Source organism: Phodopus roborovskii, unplaced genomic scaffold (genome assembly GCF_943737965.1).
Source record: "Phodopus roborovskii unplaced genomic scaffold, PHOROB, whole genome shotgun sequence".
Classification (NCBI taxonomy): Eukaryota; Metazoa; Chordata; class Mammalia; order Rodentia; family Cricetidae; genus Phodopus; species Phodopus roborovskii.
This window is the reverse complement of record NW_026126418.1, coordinates 6,582,169-6,603,601: the sequence shown is the minus strand read 5'-3', so window position 1 is coordinate 6,603,601 and position 21,433 is coordinate 6,582,169. Positions and strand designations below refer to the sequence as shown.

Below are 21,433 nucleotides of genomic sequence, written 5' to 3'. Positions count from 1 at the left end.
AAAACAACAAAAGCAACCACATAAAACCTTCCAGTTTACATTAATTTTGAATATCACACACTATTTATTAACAGCTTAATTGAATTTCAAAAACATTGTCAATTCCAGGGAAGAGGCAGTTGAGTCAGGCAGTGAGTTCCCAATCACAGTGAGTCTAGTGTAGTGTCAAGACGACGAGGTGCTCATCTCACTGCAGAAGACACAGTGGAGATCGTGTTTCTGGCTGGTGTAGAATTAGGCAATATAGTATTTTTAAAATCCCAGCTGGAATGAATTTTAAAAATATTGCTAGCCACTTACTTGGTATCTTAAAAAAAAAAAAAAAAAAAAAAAAAAAGAGGGGTGGGAACCCTCAAATCCCAGAGCTTTGCTATCTTATTTATTACTATTACTATTACTATTATTATTATTTTAAAATCCATTAAAAACCAAATCTATAGTAAAAATGTCCCTGTATTTGTTTGGAAAACAAAACAAAAAATTACAACATTAATAGGCTCCCTTTATCTACTAGAACCATTTGTTTTTCCTAAAATGCCTTGAAGCAGAAAAGCTCGTGAGATTAGCTCACCACACAATTAATTAAAATTAGAATCCTTTCCTCTAGACAACTTTTGAGAGCACCAAAAGAAGCAGGGACCCATCAAAGGGAGGAGAGAACAATGCCGACTCACTGGGATGAGATGCACAGCCAGAAAAGTTCTGTCTGCCACCCAGGCTCTTTCTTCGCTGGGTTTTACACACACACACACACACACACACACACACACACACACACACACACACACTCACTCAATTGCTATTTTAAAAAATGAAAGACACAAGCAACCAGGCTTATTTAAGCAAAACAAAAACACACAAACAAAACCCCAAGTGGCTAGCTTTCCAGCACTCTAGTTTGAATTTATTTTACAAGAAAAGTCAACAGGACAGCATCACTGAAGGCCACTTCATCCCTGCTTCCTGCAGGCTCCGTTTTAATTAGCATCGAACAGGTTATTGAATATTGTCAGCTGTGGAAAAATGCTTTGAATGAGTGGCAGCTGCCTGAGGTGGCGCCACCTGGTTCCAGTTTTGTCCACGGTTAGTATGGTTTACCCATTATTGCCTGGCTGGTGGGAGTGGGTGGGGGTGTCATGCATTAGGGCTGGCTGGGCATTAAGAAAGAGGAAAGGTAGTCTAACATACAGACAATGGATGGGAGACTTGTCTCTCCGCATTTTTCAAGAACTCGATAAATAATGACTCCAAGATGCCCCAATGTAAATGCTGGGCATGTGGGTGAGTCTGAGGTGACATTATGGGATGGGGCTGGGGAAACGCAGCATTTCTTTCTGCATCTTTCTTTGGACCTCACCAAAAGAGAAACAAAACCAAAACCAAGAAAGATAGCATTCCTATACACATATAAATAGTCCCTTAACTAGAAGGGGGAAAAAAAACCTCAAAAAAACAAACACACTGTTTCAAATGTATTTCTAAGAGACTTTAAAACATCCAATGGGAAATCTAGACTCCAAGTTATCCATTGCCCACTTCTCCCTGAGGAGAAAATGCCTGATGTTTGGCTGGGTCTGACCCTCGCTCTAACCCTAACCCTGACTTGGTGCACTGTTCTTGGGGTTGTGTGTGCAGTACAGTGACCCTCGAGTTCTCACAGGTGGTAATCCATGTAGTTCTCATGTAAATTAGAACTTCCTTGAGTGTCCTCAAGTACAAATGCACATGGGAACTAGACTCCCAGGTGTTCAGGGAACTTAGGAGCCTGATGAGAGCTTCCCTCTCAAAGAAGCTGCATGTGTGAGCACATCAGACTGGGCCTGTTTTCCTGGGGCAGAGGGCTCCATCAGAATTTTGGCCAACTTAATTTGGGTCCTCATCCTTAGCTATGCCAGGTCATCTTGGAAGGAGACAATACAGAAGCCAGGAAAAGGCCGTGAGGTCAAGGCAGACCCAGGCTCTTGTAACCTACACATTAGGAGTTGAGGGTTTTCAACAATGGCAGGGTTTCCTACTTTTCCAAGGAGAATGCTGAGGATATGGACTTCTAAAGATCGTAAAATGAGGGTTCTTAGACAAGTTTATAAGGCTAGGTAGACTGTTTCTGAGTCTCTCACAAACCAAATGAGAGTGCTGAGAGCTGAAAGCTAGCGCTCATGGTAGAAGTTTTCTTTGGCCTCTGCTGAAGTAAGAACGATGCATAGGATAGTACAAAGTGGAATTTGATGGTCACCTGTACACTTTTTGGAGTGGCTATTTGATGATGGCCTTCTGGCAGAATCCTCCAACCCAACTCTCCAAATGTAGCTATAAGGTGGTAACCCAGAAGAGACCTGGTCTGGTCTGGTGTCGTGACCTGAATGAACAATGACGCCCAGAACCCTGCCAAAGACTACTTACATATGGCTTTATCCTGCTGCCTGCCCCAGTCACAGCCTACTGGATGGACCAACAGTAGCACAGCCATCTGAAGCTTGAGGCTGTAATTGTAGGCCCTGAAGGAACAGTAACCTCACAGAGAAGATGACGACACATCATGTCCACTAAGAGGGCAGAGGAGTGTCAGGTTATTCCAAAGAGCATCCCTGAAATCTGGAGGAGGAGATGGTGATGGAGAGGCAATCAAGCACTCCAAACTTCAATTTGAGACATCCTCAAAAGGGGCTCAGAGTGTCTCATGAGCACAGGCTGTTAGAATTCAACAAAGTAGAGCAGATCAACCCATAAGGACTTTGGAATCACTTTAGTTTTATACTTCTTCAGTGCCCTCACTGGGCACAGAGTCTCTGGGCTCAGCAGGGCCCTCTGGAGGGCCAGGCTGCTCTGGGCTGTGACTGCTGTCTTCCACACTCAGGAGGCTGCTGGCTGCCTGGGAGCTGGCACTGTAGGCACTTCCTGATCGTGAGCGGTAAGGAGGCAGGTCAGCTTGGTTCAGAGACTCAGTGTCAGATGAGTAGGGTGGTGGAGGAAGGTCATACCACGCAGGTCTGCAATGGAGAGGGCGGGGGTAGGGGGGCAGGAGAGGTGGCGGCAGAGGGAAGAGAACACATTAGAGTCAGGACGAGGCAGGCAATGCAGAGCCAGCCCTAACAACAGCCCATTTCTGAGTAGATGGCAAGGAGAAGAATAAGGTTTTACTGCCAAGTACAAAGGTGATCAAAGACCAGCAAAACTAGTGATTTGAAATATGACAAACCAGCAAGGTTGGTGTGCTCTGGCTGTTCCTGTCCAATAGGCAGAACCTGTACTGTGTCTATCCTCTAGGTGGGCAGGAATGAGGTTGCTAAACAACACCTCCAGATCACCTTGGGTGCTCTGGGCTAAGTCACTTATGGCCAAGAGACTTTGATAAGGAAGGGACTCTGGTTTCTTACTAAGTCTAAGTCTTCCTGTTACCCTGGGTGAGAAGTCACTCTCTCAACTCCCTCTCTTACTCTGTACCTTACTTGCAACAAATTTATGTACCAGAAATGACCTTCTGCTTTCTGCTCTTTTCGCCCACTGCTGTAAGTCAGGCGCGGCTCTGTGCACCTCTCCTCTGCTACCTTTACTGCTCACAGTGATCCAGTGAGGTAGGCATTACTTTATGTCCACTGTCCTGGTGAGGAATCGCAGGCCCATGATTATAGATTCCTAAAGCAGCGATGCTGGTTCTGAAATCCCACCTCTCTGTGTCCAGATTCATTAGTTTTATCCTTACTCTACGCTGGTTGGCCCACACGCAAAGGTTATGAGTGGGAAGCTCATTAGGTGAGTGACACCCTGCAGAAGGTCTCAAACAGCACTGCCTCCCTCCAAGTCCTTGAAGTGTTGTTTGCTTTTGAAGGGGGGGGGGGGAATGAAGATGAAATAATACAGGAGCTGCCACAGGGAAGGGTCCACAGAGCAGTCCAGCCACCCTGGAGGAACACACGTAAAATGCTTATGTGACACACAGTGAGTCCTGGGCTCTGGGGAAGAGGGAGCACTGAGCAGAGGACCTGAAGGCAGGACATGGCCTGTTACAATCTAAGCAGACTCCCATAGTTGGCTGCAGTTCAGGACTTCCAAGAGGGCTGTCTGGTGTGTGAGGGGGATGAATACAGTGAGGCAAGTGCTTAGCCTGTGTGAGGCACTTATTCCGATCTCCAACGGCCCCACCCCATACACCGAGAGAGAGAGAGAGAGAGAGAGAGAGAGAGAGAGAGAGAAAGGCCTGGGTTATATGTGATATTGAGGCCATAAGAAAAAAAAAAAAAAAAAAAAAAAAAAGGAAAGGGGAGGCCCAACAGGCATGATTTAGTGATTTAGTCCCTCTACTGTAACTACAGAATGCCAGTCTGGGCCTTCTATATTGGTGGTTCATGAACAATGTCATGTGTGATGAGTTTGGGGTGCTCTATGCCTCTATGCCATGCCTTTTACCTCATAAATGATACCAAGCAAGGGAAGGGAATTATTCAATCTCTTATTCAATCAACAATTTAACCAAAGCTTCCATGATGCTTTTCTGTGGTAGCAGGCAAGGCTCAGAGTTGGTCAATGGTCTGAATGTGTGACATTGTGGCTTAACCAAGCAGGAGCAGGGATTCTTCCTCTAAGTCCTCAGACATGTGACTTAAAATGGAAGGGCTTTGGTTACCTCCCTCATAGAAGTGTCCAGAGGAATAGATGACATGGAACATTCTGGGAGTAGGTAAATATCAATCACCGTTACTGCCTACAGCTACCAAGCCCAAATTCTTGGCTAGACTTAGGTTGCCAATGTGTGCACATTTGTCTCTCCTATGTTAGATGCCCTCCTCTGCAATCTCTCACCTTTGGTCCAGCAGGGCCTCTGAGTAGGAGGGTGGAGAGCCTACTTCCGAGGCATTTTGTTCGGCCTGGCTAGCCACATACTGAACACCATTATTGACGTTGTAGGTTACATTACAGTGGTGGGGATGGTCCAGAACCACCAGGCGAGAGAGAAGTACAGGATGTTGCAGCCGGTGCACAGGTAGAGTCATGAGGTTGTTCCGTTTTCGCTGATGATGCAGGACCAGGGCCAACAGGGCCACCACCAGGACGAAGATGACGGAGCTGCCAATGATGGCGTATGTGATACTAGGGTAGTACACAAGCTGGTTCTCTGAAGTCACGAACACTTGCCCACTGCCTGGTTCTGGGAAAACCAGGAAAAAAGAGAGGAGGGGAGAGAACATTATAAGTAGGCCATAGGAAGCCTTTGAAATCAACCCAGGAACTGCCTTGCCAATTAGCAAGGCTATTCACAGCCGCCAGAAATGGAGATTTCCCCCAAATGTCCATCTGCTGTGGAATGGACAGTTAGACTATGGTATATCTGCACAATGAACTCTTACCTAGCCCAAATGTAAATACTGATATGTCCCATGAGTGTGAATTTCAGAAACATGCAGAGAAATAAGCCACGTCCCCAATATCCCAGAGTGTAGATTTTATATGATGTAGCTGAAAGGCCAGTTCAGAGTCAGCAAGCATAGCAGTGCCTGGATTAAACACAATAGGGCACGAAGGGTCTTGTTGGGTCATTGACAAGGCTCAAACTAGACTGTGGTGATGACGGCACATGTTGGAAAGTTAACTAAAAATCACTGAATTATACAGTTAATGTGAGTGAATTTTATGTTTTATAAATAAGACCTCCATGAAGTTAGCTAAAAGCTCAGATATGGAAAATATAATACCGAGGGGTCAAGAGTGAGAGTTCTTGGGGTTCCAGAAATCAGTTCTTCATTGAAAGTAAATGATAAAGCTGATCTGAGAAGGCAGGTATACACATCTGGGCTTTGAATGTCTGCAGAGCATCTGTTTTGTGCCAGGCCATGGGTTGATCTTCACAAACACAGGGACAGACTCTGGAGCCAGACAGGTTCCACCTGTCCCTCAACCTGCTTTCTGTGCATGCGTCCTTTGGGGAGTGCTGGAAACAAACAGGCTAGACATTCTCCAGGCTTCTGAAGTTTGGCATAGACAGTGATCAAGGGTTTAGAACAGCAGCTGGCACATTCACACCTATGTTTGATAATCACGGTGTCTGATATTGGAGGCTTTAGTTTTGCTTTAATTTTTTTTTTTTAATTCAGGATTTTATATATTCTAGACTGGCCTGCAAGTCACTGTGGCTAAGGATGGCTTTGCATTTCTGATTCTCCTCCTTCTACTCCCTGGTACTGGAATTACAGGCATGGGTCACCACTCTCCCACTTATGAAGCATGGGGATGGAATCCAGGACTCATGCCTGCTAGGCAGGCACTCTCTTATCTACACAAAGTTACTGCTTTTAAGATGGGCACAGTGTGTCCTGCTGAGGCTGGGTCCCCTGACTAAGATTACTGAGGTTGAGAGAGGAACCTGTGTGACCTAAGCTAGTGCTCCACACTGCTCTGTGCACCCAAGGAGACTCAGTAGACAATTTGCAGGCATCTCCTCAGGTCTCAGGGTGAGGGTCCAGGTCACATCCTATCTCTATCTCTGCTGACTACCAATACCTTCCTCTCACATATGATAATGAGCCACACTTCAGTGCTTCAGGTGACCTGCTCCCCAGTCAGCAGGACACAGCTGACAAATCTCAGGAAGTTCAGGCAGGCACAGGAAACCAGCACAGCCCCTAACAGAAACCTGGGGACCCCTTGTTGGTGCCACAGAACTACAAGCCACTGCTGTGCCCGTTGGAGGAATGTTCTAGTTTCAGTCCCAGAGTGTGAATTTGGGATGAGAGCCCTGTGCTTCCTCCCTCTGTGACTCAGGAGGAAGTTTCTGTGGGTCCCAGAAAGGTCAGCATTTGCTAATGTGAAGTAGCAGAGGAGATGGAAATAAACTGTTCATCCCCCCTCAACCTGAGCTGTGTTTGCTTTGCTTATCACTACAGTAGAGGAGGAGATGTGGCAGACAGTAGGCACTCAATAAATGCATAGAACTCAATACCAACAATCTGTTTATTCACACTCTATGGTAAACAGTAGGTGCTATTATAATTTCTGTTTTAACTCAGAGAGGTGGGTTAGCCTGGCACCCAGGTATCCTCTAAGTAGAATGCATGATCTCTGTCTTTCTGATAAAAACAAAACAATGAGACCCCCTGAGGATCCCTTCTCTCTGTGATAACTTATCTCTTTAGCCATAGGGATACTTGGATTAAAAGCTTACGAGATTCCCTCAGTTCCTGGCAGTCAGTGTTCTAACGTTCCTGCATCTGAATTACAGAAAGAAGCTCTTCAAAGGTGGAAGTGCATATTTGTACAGTTATGGGACAAAAGATGCTCTGGGCTTTTCTGGAGACAAATAACTGCCACTGAGTTCTTAGCTTAGCTAATTAAAAGCAGGTGTGTGTGTGTGTGTGTGTTTCAGAATTCATGATTAAAATACTTTCTGTGGTTATTTCCTACACAGATCTTTCAGGTTACAGAGTTCTGGGGTAGATCTTGGAACCATCACTTCCAGGTACCTGAGCCCCGGCAAGTAATTTAACTTTTATAAAATAACAGCAGGACTGAGAAAGTTAGTAGGATGCATCTCCCCTGGTCATCAGAAGATGCAATGCATACTCGAATGTTGAGTACAATGCCTGACAAGGGTTGCACTCAGCAATATTAGTACTTTTAAAAACAAATATTACTTCAAAATGGCCACAATGAAATGAGCATACCACAAACAGCATTTTAAGCATACAGTTCAGCAGCATTAAGTGAATTCTGGTTGTGTGCAACCATCATTGCTGTCCATCTGCAGGACCTATTAGCTCTGACTATGCCACTTCTTAGCATGTACATTCTTGCTATCCTCAGCAGCCATCTCTGGGCAATTGGTGGAGAACCGCGGTGGAGGGGGTGGAGCTGGGTAGGTTTTCACATGGAAAGTAAATGTGTCCAGCAATTCGGAAACTCTGACATCTGTGAGACTACTGGCAGTATTACCAATACAAGAGGGAGCGCTTTAATGAGCAGGCAGTGAGGGCTTTTGTATCCTAAGGATCTCATTGTTGTTTTAGAAAGCCGCCTTCCTCCAGACTTTGGCAGTCAAGAAGCAGCGATCACATCCACTCAAGGAGTTATGATATCACATAACTCAGAGCTGCCTGGGCTCATTTTTGCTCTGTGTGTAAAATGTCATCTTGCATTAATTCATTAACTAGGCCCACTTTCCTTAAGAGCTTAATGAGCCTGCTGGCCAAATTACTAACATCAGAGATGCCTGGGACCTGCGTTCCAAGTGTGTGATCCACGGATAATGAAGTTTCCATTTATTCTGGCTGTCCCTCAAGCAAATGCCCTCCTGCTCAAACATCTTAAATCCTTACCCCATATCTGCTTTTGTGCTGTATTAATTCAAGGCCATCTGCTGCTACTGGAGATCTCTAGACTCTCCAAGAAGTCAGTGCCCCACAGTAGCTGCTGCTGAGGCAAGCTGTGCTTTGCATCATTTCTGGATGCTCTGCCACTGAGATGACAATCTGACCAGTTAACAATGGCAGCTTTCTAGCAGAAGGCTAGTGTCCTGGGAGAAACACCTTTGACTAACTCAGAGGTGCCATCCAGGCTGGTATGGGGACCACAGGAGCTGGGAGCTGTGATTTAGTCTTCCTTCCCATTTCATTCTTACAAATGAAAATGAAATTTCCTCCAGGATATTGGCATTTGTTCCATTGCCTTGGCCAAATACTGAGTCTGGGCTTTTATTCTGCTGCGTGGATCTTGAGAAAACATGTATATTCAGGTGTGGCTAGTGGGAGATCAAATGGGTACAAATACGGGGCAGGGGAAGACTAACAACACAGAGCGGCTCTTGGTATCTACACATCTGTTCTGCATCCCTAGATTTCAGAAATGGTGGCTTTGATACATTCATTCTTACTGAATATGTGCAGACATTTTGGGGTCATTATTCTCTAAACAACACAGTGTAAAAACTAGTAACAGAGCACCCACACTGTACCAGGTATAAATAATCTAGAGGTGACTTAAAGTACACAGGAGAATGTATGTAAGTTCTAGGCAAATATTATAGCATTTTATGCAAGTGCCTCCAACAACTGTGGATTTCGGTAGCATGGAGCCAATCTATCACCGACACTGAGAGACGAATGCACATTAAAAATATAATTATTTTTGACACAGTATCACAGTAAAAATGAGAAATATTTTTTTCCTTTGCAGGGCTGAGGTTCAAACCTAGAGTGTTATGCATGCCAGGCAAGCATTTTACCATCCTACTCTGGTCCCAGCCCAGAAATTACATTTTAGTACCAGGATTTATGAAAAGATTGTATGTAATAGTAAACATAACAGAAAAAATGTAAATGTCTTCCATCACAGCTTGATTTAATAAATTATGCTGTTTCTGTATGATGTTACTCCTATTTTAAAATTTATATAACATATACACTACTGTGAAATTATCTGGAAGACATATTAATTAGCAAAAGAAAAAACAAAGTTCCTACCAGAACTGTTATAGTTTACATATTGCTTTAAAGTGTGTCACCCATATTCTCAAGGGTTGGAACTTCACCCCCATTTTGCAATATTAAGAGAGAGAAAGTTATTCCAACTATATGTTTAGAAGTGGAACCTTTAGGAGGTGATAGGGGTTAAATAAAACCATGGGGGCATAAAAACTCATGATGGGATTACGGGGGCTTTATAAGAAGAGGGAGATGGCTGGGGAGCCCTACTCAGTCATGTAAACTGCTTGCCTAGAAAGTATTGAGGACCTGAGTTCAATCCCCAGAACTCATATTAAATAAAAGATAGAAATGATGACAGAGACTTGTAATCCCAGCACTGGGGAAGCAGAGACAGATGGACCCACAGGCCTCACTTCCAAGTTAGCCATACCTACTTGGCCTGCCTCAGGCCAGTGAGAGGCCCTGCCTCAAATCAAAGGAAAACAAAAGAGGCAGAGAGTACCTGAGAAACAACACCTGAGATTATCTTCTGGCTTCCAAATGTACATGCTTGCTGATACCCACACACCTCCTGACACAGACATAAGGATGAACTAACATTTTCTCTCTTTCCCTCTCCTCTCTCACTTTGTCTCATACTGTGTGGCATCTTGCACCCCCTTAGTAAGTCCTCAATAAATATGGATCCTCGATTCTAGAAACTTTGATCAGAACGAGCCCTTTTCCTCTTTATAAAGTTACCAAATATCAGACATTTCCTTACAAAAAAACAAGAAACAAACTTGCCAGTGGTGGTGCATGCCTTTGATCCTAGCACTTGGAGGCAGAGGCAGGTCAGCCTGGTCTACAATGTAAGTTCCCTGATAGCCAGAGCTGTTACTCAGAGAAACAATGTCTCAAAAAAAAGAAAGAAAGAAAGAAAGAAAAAAGTGTAAAATGGGCTAAATCAAAGAATGTACTGTATAGTTCTGGAAGTTGGGATGGTGACAGAGGGGAAGAAGCTAGTGGATAGAAATGAGAGGGAAGACAACCATCACACTATTCACTCACGTTTACACTGTATTACTTATACAGTATGATGTACTGAAAGCCATATACATCATCTTCCTTTGGATTTCCATGATGACTGACGGTGCATGCCTGACTACCACTTTCCTTCCTTCTTTGCCCACAAATGTGAGGCGCTTTAGGGCTCACAGCTCACTGGTCACTTTCCTGTGACACCTCAATCAAGGGCAGTGTCTAAAGATGGCTCCAAAGACTGAAGCATGAGTCCTGAATTCCTGTATCTGGAAGTATTTGGTATGCCTCATTCCTTTGAAAAATCAACTCGCACTGCCTGTCTTTTATTTCTTCGAACTGAATATGTTAGTAAATCAAGTTTATTGAGGTGTAATTTATGCTTAATATAATTTCCTCTTTAAAATGTTTGGTGGATGAGTTTGGCAAAGTCCCCACAATCAAGATCTGGAGCATTCCATGCCTTCCTATTCTATCCTCTTGTGAGATGATTCAGTAGGTAAAGATGCTTGACATCAAGCCTCCACCAAACCCAGAGTTCAACCTCTGAAACCCACATGGTACAATTATGAGACCTGACTCCCATAAACTTCCCCTGACCTCCACATTCAGGTTGCTCTGTGCATGTTCAAACACACATATACCAAAAATAAAATGCAGTAAAACTGGATTGCTTGGCTCATACTATTGAGCAAGATGATCCAGGACACATGTTTATCCCATTGTGTTTTACAAATGCTCATCTAAACTGTGGTTTCTTTTTCATTTCCTTTACAATGTCTTTCTTTTTTTCTTTCTGAATTTAATGAAGCCCACTGTAGCAATTCCTTCTGAATGGTTTGTGATTTCTATATACTATCCAAGGAGTTCTCTCCTGAATTTTTACCTGGAAGGAATGATACAGCGTTAGAGCCTCTATTTACATTGATGATGTACAGCTAGTTAATCCCTGTTTATGGAACAAGATACAGGCCAAGGTGTTTTCTATCAATCCATGCCGACAGCCAGTTTCCTGGCACCATTTGCTGGAACCCTGTCCTTTCCTATCACATTACCTTGGTGCCTGGGTTGCAAAGCAACTTCATACAGGCCTGGGTCCACCTGATGCTGTTTGACTGAGGCAGATATTTGCCTTAGTGCTCACAGCCTCCAACTTGCATGCAATTCTCATCATAAAGAGCCACGTTAATTACTAAAGCTAATCATTAGAACAACGTTAGCCTCAGACAAAATGTTCCCACTGTCCTGCAAACCTAACAGAGCTCCGCTAGATAAAAGTGTATTCATACTGGTGTAGACAGGGTTGACAAACCTTTTCTGTCAAGGGCAAGATAGTAAATATTGTAAATATTGTATGCTTTATATACTATCTAGTGTTAGTCACAGCTCCTCAACTCTGCCTTTTGAGTATAACATATGGGGTGTGGTGCCTAGTAGAATAAGTACTCCCCACATCTTCCATTACTATTATTACAGGGCTTTTCAGAACTGTACTAGGCAAAGGTTCCTTGTGATGCTCTCACAAGTCTGAGGAAGTTTCATGAGCCTTACTGCCATGTGGAGTTAGGATAGAACCGATATCATTTTCCATTCTGGAGGTTATCTTTTACTAAACCAGAGGGGGCACCCCTGACCTTTGAACACATGCTGGACCAAGTTCTGTGGCTTCAGCTGCCATCTAGAGGGACATAAGCTGATATGTGACTGTCTCAGCCTTGATTGGTTCTGGCCCCAGGAGTTGGAAATTCAGTGTCATTGTTACTGATAGGAACCTGCCAAGCATTGGGAACCTACAACTGCGCACCCGATCCTTAGAGAGATGAGTGATGCCATGGAAAGGGCTGCATGCCGGCAACCCAGTGCCTCCCACAACTGACAAGACTGAGCAGCAGGAGCTGAGCCTGTTTAAATTCTCAGGGAACCCAAGGCTGCTCTTAAGCGTTCACAACACACGAGAGCTGCTCGAAGCTCCCTCAGTAATCAGTTCATCAGAGCCACTTCTGCCCACAAAACCTTATTACCCAGGGAAATGCTGAGTGCGCACACTGGCAGCTCTGAGTGCAGAAAACTATCTGAATAATTCAGGGAATGGGCTGGTGACGGAAGCATTCCACCCAGGGCTCCCTGGGGGGAGTTTTATTAGCCATGAGCAAATTCACTGCTTCTTGAGATTCCTGATATGAACACGATGACCCATGGCCCTTGCATCCTAGAGGGCGGGACTGTTTAGTGTGTCCTGGTCTCAGGGCCAGCAGGACAAGTGTGCTTGACAAGGACCCCAGGACTAATCAAGACCCCACATCATGAGTCCTGCTGCCTCAGTGCTAGAGCCCCCCCATCATTGTCCCCAACTCCCACTCTCTAGTCCCCTTTCCAAATGGTTGCAGGATGTTCCTTCGAAGACACAAATTCACTTGCATAGGTCATTCCTAGGCTCAAAACCCCTGAGGCTTCCCAGTTGCTCAGTTCCCAGTCCTCACTTGGCCTCCAGGCCCAGCACCATCTGTCCCTGTGGTCATTCTGTTCTTTAGTGTTGTCTCTACTTGCATCCCGCTGCTACTGTACTCCTTACACTACTGGCTTTCCTGTGGTGTTTTCAGGACACCAAGAGTCTGTGTAGCACTCATTTTCAGCTTCATACTTATTCCCCAGGCTGGATAGGTGGGCAAATTCCCAGGTCCCATTGTCATTAATCATTGTTATACCTTGTATCAATTGTCCCTTTTTTATACTGGAGTGCAACCCAACCAGGGATGAGTGTATTCCCTGTAAAATACCTATGGCTCCAATAATAATAACTTTGGGGGGGAGGGAGGCAGAGGCTCTCTAATGGTGGCCATAGGCTGTCTCAGAATGCCCATGTTTCATGTGAAACCAGGCATTTCTGATGGGAGTGCTCCTCAGTGAGTCCATCCTCATTTAGATTCACAGGTCAGAAGCACATTCCAGGCCATACAGTCCAGAAGTGATGGAGTGAAATTGGAGCCCAGGTCCTCGTGACCCCCACACAAGGACAACATGCAGTATAAAGATTTCACTGAACAAGCCTGCCAAGAGTGTTGTTTCAGAGCACAGAAAGCCAGGGCTGGGGTCTTTAGAGGTAGAGTGCCTGACTAGCATGTGTGAAGCCCTAGGTTTAGTCTTCTACATCAGGGAAAAACAAGCAGACAATGAAAAACTATTGTGTGTTTGAATCAGTTCAGGGTTATAGAGCAGATGGTATCTTTATATCAGAATACAGTTCCACTCTTGTACAATTTTCCTCTTACATGTTTGGTGGTGGCGATGACACACCTACCTGGGGCCATCTTTATATAAGTCCAGAGTGTGAAGGCAGTGAAGTCTCCTCCCATGTGACTAAGATGCTGACCTGACATGAGGACCTGCAGCTTCCCCAGCCTTTCTGGAACATTCTACCTCTCAACGATAGAAACCCAGCTTCTTATTGTAGTACTCAGGTTCCAAGTGTCCCTCATCTAGTGCTTTTCTCTGTGCTGTCTGAACTAGAAAAGGACATAGTATTCAAGGTCCTTCAGACATGACTTGGCTAGTGCCTGGGCCCTGCAAATGCTGCATCCCACAACCTTCTGGATTAGAAAAGTAGTTTCAAGCTGTCTAGGCTTGAAGGGCTGAGAAACAGTGTCATGTGAGACACCTAACAGGTTGGGCACTTGGTGGGGTACACCCCAAGTGGGATACACGATCCAACTTGTGGTACACCAAGTACCACATTCTGACCCTTTGATATTTCTACCCTCCAATGTTCTGCTGGTGCTACCCCTGAACTAAACCACCAGGAAGGCTGGCTGCCATAGCCCGGGAAGTCAGTGCCACACAGGGAGGAGACACACAAGGGTGTGAGGAGAGGGACTAGCCTAGCATCCAGCACAACGATCCATTCATGGGACCACCATGCTGCTTCTCCATTGGACCTCCCGCCACCCTCCTGGTGTCACTGTGTTTGCGAAACTCTCCATTGTCTTCTCTGGTGGAATCAAGTGGATCCTTCCCATACCTTCTTTCTGAGTCATCTTTCTGCTGTTTTTTTATACCAGCATCTATCAATATGTGGGAGGCCAGGGCTTTGGGTGTGTTGCAGGGGTGTGGGGGGGGGAGCACTACTCAGGAAGAACCTTCCTTCCGAGCATTTATTTCATCCTGAGGGAAAGGCATGAAGACTGCTCAAACGAGAACAGCAAGGGAGTTAGCCGCTGTCCATAGTGCTCTGGCAGAGTGGAGGCAAGCTGAGGGTAGAGAATGCTAACGGGAGGCAAGGGCAGCTGCTCTGTGTGGGTGAGTGTGTGCCCGAGTATGGGAACTGAGTGGTGTTTGCTGGTTCAGAGAGGCTAAGCTCTTGCTGACATGAGGAGTCTGCCTTCTACTTGCCCCTTAATTGGAAGCAGAGACAGTGAGGCATGGTGGCAGTCACTAATCATGCCCCTGCTGAGTTGGGCCTATTGTTTCTGGGATCCTGGATTATTTCAGAGACAGCAGTCTGTCTGCACATCTATCCCAGAGCAAACTAGTTTCCTGGGTTGGTTGCAGCAGGACAGAGGTATTTTTAGACAAGGCCTGGTCATTCATTCTCTTTGTCACTGCCCCCCTCCCCAGCCCCCTGCCGAAAATCCAAACCCATGTCTCCATATGTCCCAAATCCCACTTCTGCTTCTGAGTCCCCACCGTGACCTGGGCTAGTCCAATAGGGCCAAACTCATCTGTAAAACTGGGTTCAAAGCCTGTAGACACTAGAGTTGATATGAACATTAAGACTATTATTATTACTTAATTGAGCTGAGTGAACTCCTAAGAGGCCACATGCAGGAGTGCTTGAAGCTTGGAGGTGGCACATCTCCAGCACTACTACTACATGCTCTCTCAAGGCCACTGTTTGGACCACTGTAAACCAAAGGTATTCCCTCACTCACCCTGTTGAAAACGAACATCCTAAGGGTGCATCGCCTCTAGATCCCCATTCTCAGCACAGCTCCTGTCCCAATTTAGATGCGGATTGAAAAAGCTTAATCCAAAGGGCAGACCAACAAATGACCGAATCAAACGGGAGCCATAAAAACTCCACCGAACCATTACCATGGCAACTCAAGCTGCCAAGGGGAGAGGGGCAATGGGGATACTGGGGCTGCAGAGCACCAGACCACAACCTGAGCCATCTAGGCCCCAGTCAGAGGGAAATGGGGGGCTACCAAGATGACTGCCGAAGGGGCCGAGAGCTAGGAGAATGGGCTCTAAGATTATATCCACAGTGAGACGGAGGGGCAGGCAGAGGAGGAGGGGAGAGGGACAAAGAAGAAAGTCCCAGGACCGAAGGCAGACAGGCAGGTATCTCCATGCGATGGATTTCAGTCATTCTCATGGTTAGAGTTTCCAGTGCTAGCCTCCCAGCCCCCACAACATGTGTCCACCACTGGGAAAATGGGGGCAGGTCTCCCCACCCAAAACCAGGAACTACACATACACTGCCCGTGGGTATCCTTCCCTTGACTTCTTAAATTTTCTTTCTTCTTTTCTTTACTCCCTCCCTCCCTCCTTCCCTTCCTTCCTTCCTTCCTTACTCTCTCTCTCTCTCTTTTTTTTAATGGTGTGTGCTTCTAGAGGCTAGAGGACAACCGTGGCTGTTCTTCAACTCTGGCCACCTTGTATTTTTGAGACAGGGTTTTTTAATGACCTGGCCCTTGGTAGGCTAGGCTATCTGGTGAACAAGCCCTGAGGAATCCCTGCCTCTGCTTCCCCAGTGCTGAGATTCCAACTACAACCTCTAGCTTTTTTAAAATGGGGTTTGGGGACCAAATTCAGTTCCTCACGCTTGCACAGCGTTTTACCCACTGAGTACTGCCCCAGACTGAGCGCCCCTTTCCCATCAATTTCCAACCTGCTCACCTGGAGGCCAGTTCCTGAGGGTAGTAAAAGCTTGAGGTACCCTGCTAAGACTCTGCAGACCTGGATCTAGCCAACTGTGAGGAGGAATGGCCTAGGCACAACCCAAGGAGGTAGCTGGCTAATGGCCTCTCCCTCGTGAATTAGGCCCAGGGCAGTTACAGAACTGGCTGGAGGGGAAGGTATTTAATTGGCTATTTAAGGTAGAAGAGGACTTTCTCTCTCTCTCTTTTTTTTTTTAATGGGAATTTAGATTGCTTCCAAGACTTCATGATGAGGGTAATTGCCAGCCAGGGCCTGGGTGGCCTTTGCAGAACTCTGTTCAATTATGTAATCACTTAGAAAAACATCAAGGGAAGAGTGCTGTGGGCATGGAGAGTTGGAGTCTCTTTCCACTGCTCCCACTGAAGACCACAAAATGGCCTTCAACAAAGTAAGAGCCAACACCAGTGAAAGACGGCACTGGAGATGTGTAGACATGAAATGAACTGACCCACTAAAGTCAATGGGGAGGACTCAGAGGGAGGAGGCCCCTCTTTTGAGCAAGGTGGAGCTTCAGCAATCCTGGGATTCCACTCAAGATAATCTCAGCTGTGCCTGCAAGCAGCTTAAAATGAATATTCGTGCCTCCCAGATTTGCTGAGTAAGGACTGTGCAGAATTACTATTTCTATTGCTTACTGTATCTATTTACCTGCAGTGTTTGGTGGAAGCTGTAAAATTAAATGCTTAGCACACATTCTTTAAATTCAATGGTCAGTTGGTTTCTGGTCCAGTAATAAGGCTTGCTGGGTTACAATGCAATAGTTTATTGAGTCTTCTATGACAGTGGCCAGGACAGAAGATGCTAACCCCAGCAGGATTCAGGAGCAGGGTACTTTGAGCAGTTGGGGACTATGGCATAATCACTCACAGAAAGTACTGTACAGAAAAGGCTCACCCTATAAAATGGGGAGAGAAAAATCTATGTCAGGTAATGTCAATGCATATAAACTCTCATTAGTGGGTGCCGAGAAAACAAATATCCGCCAGTCCCAACAATGATCCTCCGAGGGCACCTCCAGCCAGTCTGTGTAGACAGAGGCTTTGGTTCGAAGACTGGGTGAGGGCTTTCATTTATGTTCAACTCAGGGCCACATCTTCCTCATTCTGCTTCTAAGTGGCCACTATTGGCTGCCTGGCACCACATAAACTCCTTGGCTAGTCCCTTAACTTCCTCTCCTGTCCTTCTCTATACTGTTTCCACACCTTATCTGGAAAGTCCATAGCACATTCCCTGTTCCATGGCCTAGGAAAGCCACTGACTGTATGACAAGCCCAATATCCTAACAGTGGTCAAGAAAGCTCTCTAAAATCTTACCCTTCAGTCTTCTACAACCTGAATTTTGGGGCATATGCCTTTTAGCATCCACACTCTAGCCAAGTCTGGACAAAGTCTGGCTTAATGCTTGTTTGTTTATAAAGTTTTATTGATACACCACCATGCCCATTCATTTGTGAATGTTGCCTTTGGCTGCTTTTATGCTCCATTGGCAAAGTAGCATAGTCATAATAGTGACTTTAAGACTCACAAAATCCAGACTATGATTATCCCACATATGAGCTAATTCTGAAAAAAAAAAAAAAAATCCTAGAATGAAGAACATGGCAAGAAATAGAAACATCAAGAAATCAAGGAGAGAGCAAATGCATCTTTGGTTTTTTCCACTGGCTTTTGTTCGCCCTACCCCTTTTTGAGGCAGAGTTCATCTATGTAGCCCAGGCTGGCCTTAAACTTCTAATCCTCTTGCCTTTGCCTCCTGGGTGCTGGATTTACAGATATGGACCACAATGTCTAGCCGGTCCTTGCTTCTTTTGTTGTTCAGAAGCAAGCTACCTAAAATATTCCTACAGAAAATAGCAAACTTGGTCTCAGTATCAGCTAGGAAGCCTGGGATGATTAATACAGCTGTCTGCTCTCTGCTGCTATGATCTCCCTGGGTGGCTGAGCAGTACTGCCTGCCTGCCTGAGCAATCCTGTCTTCTCCTTGGATGTCTCATATTTATGTTTCTGAGACAACGAAGGCATGGTGGAGTGGTGTGGCATTTTGATGTTCTCTAAGACAAGGTACTTCAGGCTTCTTTTCAACACTAGGGACCTCCTGGGTAGCGAGTGGGTCACAGAACCTACTGTTCCATAAAAGGTGAATAACAACAGGGTCTGTGACTCTAAAGGATTCAGTCTCATCTGCTTGATTCTTTAAAGAGGAAATAAGGATGAAATTTCCCTGGGGCTGCTTTAGAATCCATGTATCCCTGCTGAAAGCCTCCCAGACAACCAAGACAGGCTGTAGTTCAGACACACATCGAAACATCAACACACCGCATAAAATGAGTGCGAGAAAAATCGAATCCTTTCTGTTGCCTACTGCGGGCCCAAGCTGGCCTTCACCAGAGGAGGGACATGGATCCCCAAGGTGATAGGAAGGAGGATGAATTGGGTGGAGGGACAACACAGAGCCCATTTCTCCACTCATTAAACATTTCCCAAGTACAATCAGGAAGTCAAAAGATGCAGAGTCACTGTTACTGAGGATGAGTCATTACAGGACAGACAAGGGACACTGAGGGCCTCAGAACTATCCTGGCTAGTTATTTTATTTCAGGTTTTATTTTCTGAAAAGGCTATATGTGCACATTTCAAAGCTGAAAAGGTAAGAAAGGACATGAAGGGACAGGCCAGCTGAACCTCTGACATGTCTTCCAGCCACTTCCTTCCTCTACAGGCAACCCTTAGCTCCTATGTTCATTGTGCTCAGTTCCTGCTTTTAGTGTAGCCAGCCTACCACAAATATTCCAGGCATTAGAAAAAAATCTGCAATTTTAGATACACTATATCTTAATAAAGCACAATGCTGACATTAGAGACAGTGTCTTGTCTTTGTAGTGCAGGCTGGCCTGGAACTCATTTCACCTCAGTAGTTACTAATTATCTTGAGGGAAAGACTTTAATATGCAGTTCTGATTCAGTTTCCCCCCACTAATTTCAGCATTCATCAAGGATCTTACCTGTAGTTATTACTTTGTTGTTGCCATGGTGATATTGTTTTCAATTTCCTTCATTCATTTGCTTCTGTTTTCCATTCACTGGAAAAATTCTACCACGAGTATTCTTCTTTCTCTTATTTACTTAGCTATATCAGCATCAGATGAACTCATGCATGTTTATTCTAGCCTATGAGCAACAATCCAGTAATATTTGTGAGGCAAGTGTTCTACCAGCTGAGCCACGCCCCCTACACCATGCTCTGACTTTGTCCCCACCAAATGCAGGTGTGACTGGCCATCAATGTGGCAGGAAATTTAAGAGGTAATTAGGCCATAAGGGCTCTTCTGTGAGTAAGGCCCTTGAAAAAGCTGTTTATGTACTGTTTGATGACTGTGCCCTAATGCCAAGACACACCATTCTTTAGTCTAGAGGACAAAGTGATCCACTGCCATCTTGAAAGCAGGGAACAGTCCTCACTGAACATGAACATGCAACCTATGGCCCCTTGTTCTTAGACTTCCAGCCTCCAAAAAACATTTCTGTTCTTTAAAACTTCCCATTCATGGGCGTTTTGTTATAGCAGCATGAAACAGACTAAGACAATATTTATTCTATTGCTCAAGTTGTTCTAACTTTGTCCATGGGGAGAACATTCAGACCAACTCATGAAACCTTTTACTACCCTATCCCCCAAAGCCAAGCTTTAGTGTTTTTGTTTATTTTGTGAATATTTTGCTTCCAGAAGATGCTTCATATTTAATTTGCATTAGCCCCAGGCTTAGAATCAATATAATAGCTCCATAGTGAGTGTGTCTTTTGTAAAGATATGTCACCGTTTATTGAAACAGGACCTCTAGTCAATGGCTAGCCAGGGAAGAGTGAATGCCTTTATTCCAGTACCTCACAAGGAGCTAAATTCTCTCAGTGGATTGGTATTTGATTTTCTACCCCGAAGGGCTTTTACATGGGACTGGGGTCCCTGCCAGTGGCGGAAGCCCAGACATTAAGACCCTGAGCCAGAAGTAAAATCCAATCATGTTTGAGAAGAGCTGGGAATGAGACTGCTCTTAGTGTTTGTGATAGGACTCTCCAGGTATGTCTTTATCTACGTCTCTCTTAGCCTGGTTTATCCTTCCCAGCTCAGCCTCCTTGCCCACATATTGGTCAACCTCCAGTACTTAGTCAGTGAGCTGCATGCTCTCTGACATTTCTCACTGACATTTCCCCAAGCTCTCTATTTTAGACATAAGCGTCTTGTGCTCCAGCCTCCACTCCCATATCCCTGCAACATGTCAAGGCACAGCTTGCTCTCCTTATGGAGTTACTGATGCAGCTAGCTTCCTGTTAAGAAGCCTTTGAATGCCTCAAGGGCTGGACTCTTATTCCAGTCATGGTTATAACCAGTCTCTCTCACTTTTAAGTGCTAAGCTCAGCTTTACATCTATATATTAGGGACACTGTAATATCTGCAGGGCCAATTCATAATAATAAGCCTTAAATTATGGGCTTATGATATAGCAGCAGCCATGACTCTTACCACACATAGCATCAGCTATTATAAGCACTATTAGCACCACTCAAGATTTTGTGAATGGATGTTCCCCTCTCTAATAAGGATTTAATTCTCTGGACTCCCGATGAGCTTTCTTACCCATTTAAGAATCTCTGAGTCAGAGCAAATGAGGAATTACTCCTGACCAAAAGTCAAGGGGCTCTAGCTTAATTCTGTTGTTTTCATACACCAAGTATCCCTTCTGGTGATATGTTTACTCAGCACAACAGGGAGACACTGCTGTTCATGTTCACACTGACATAGATCTACACTGAAGGGTCAGGGCAAGGTTCTTACAGGCAGGGGTAAAAGCAGGACCATGCCAGTTTGTTATGCACTTTTGTGTCTGGAGTTTGCAAAGCCCCTCCTGCAATAGCACCTATGTCCACTCAACTGCACTAATTGAACACATGCAGGAGGTAAAGGCAGACCCTGCTAATTGCATTTTTTTCCATGGGCTTCAGAGGAGGAAAACATATCATCAGTCATTGATTAGACTTCCCTTGTGATCTCAACAGGACAAGCCTAAACC

General features: G+C 45.1%; 1 protein-coding gene across 5 annotated transcripts in view; it reads right to left on the bottom strand.

Annotated features, from left to right (window-relative positions):
* Positions 1 to 320: 320 nt before the first annotated feature.
* Ldlrad3 (low density lipoprotein receptor class A domain containing 3) overlaps positions 321 to 21,433 on the bottom strand; it is a 227,897-nt gene continuing 206,784 nt past the window's right edge. For all 5 annotated transcript variants that reach the window (XM_051184082.1, XM_051184083.1, XM_051184086.1 and 2 more), the window contains exons 5-6: positions 4,798 to 5,143; positions 321 to 2,987 (exon numbers count right to left, since the gene is read on the bottom strand). In XM_051184082.1, the coding sequence (XP_051040039.1) occupies positions 2,750 to 2,987; positions 4,798 to 5,143 (584 nt within the window). In that variant the 3' untranslated portion in view covers positions 321 to 2,749. The remainder of the gene's footprint in view (positions 2,988 to 4,797; positions 5,144 to 21,433) is intronic.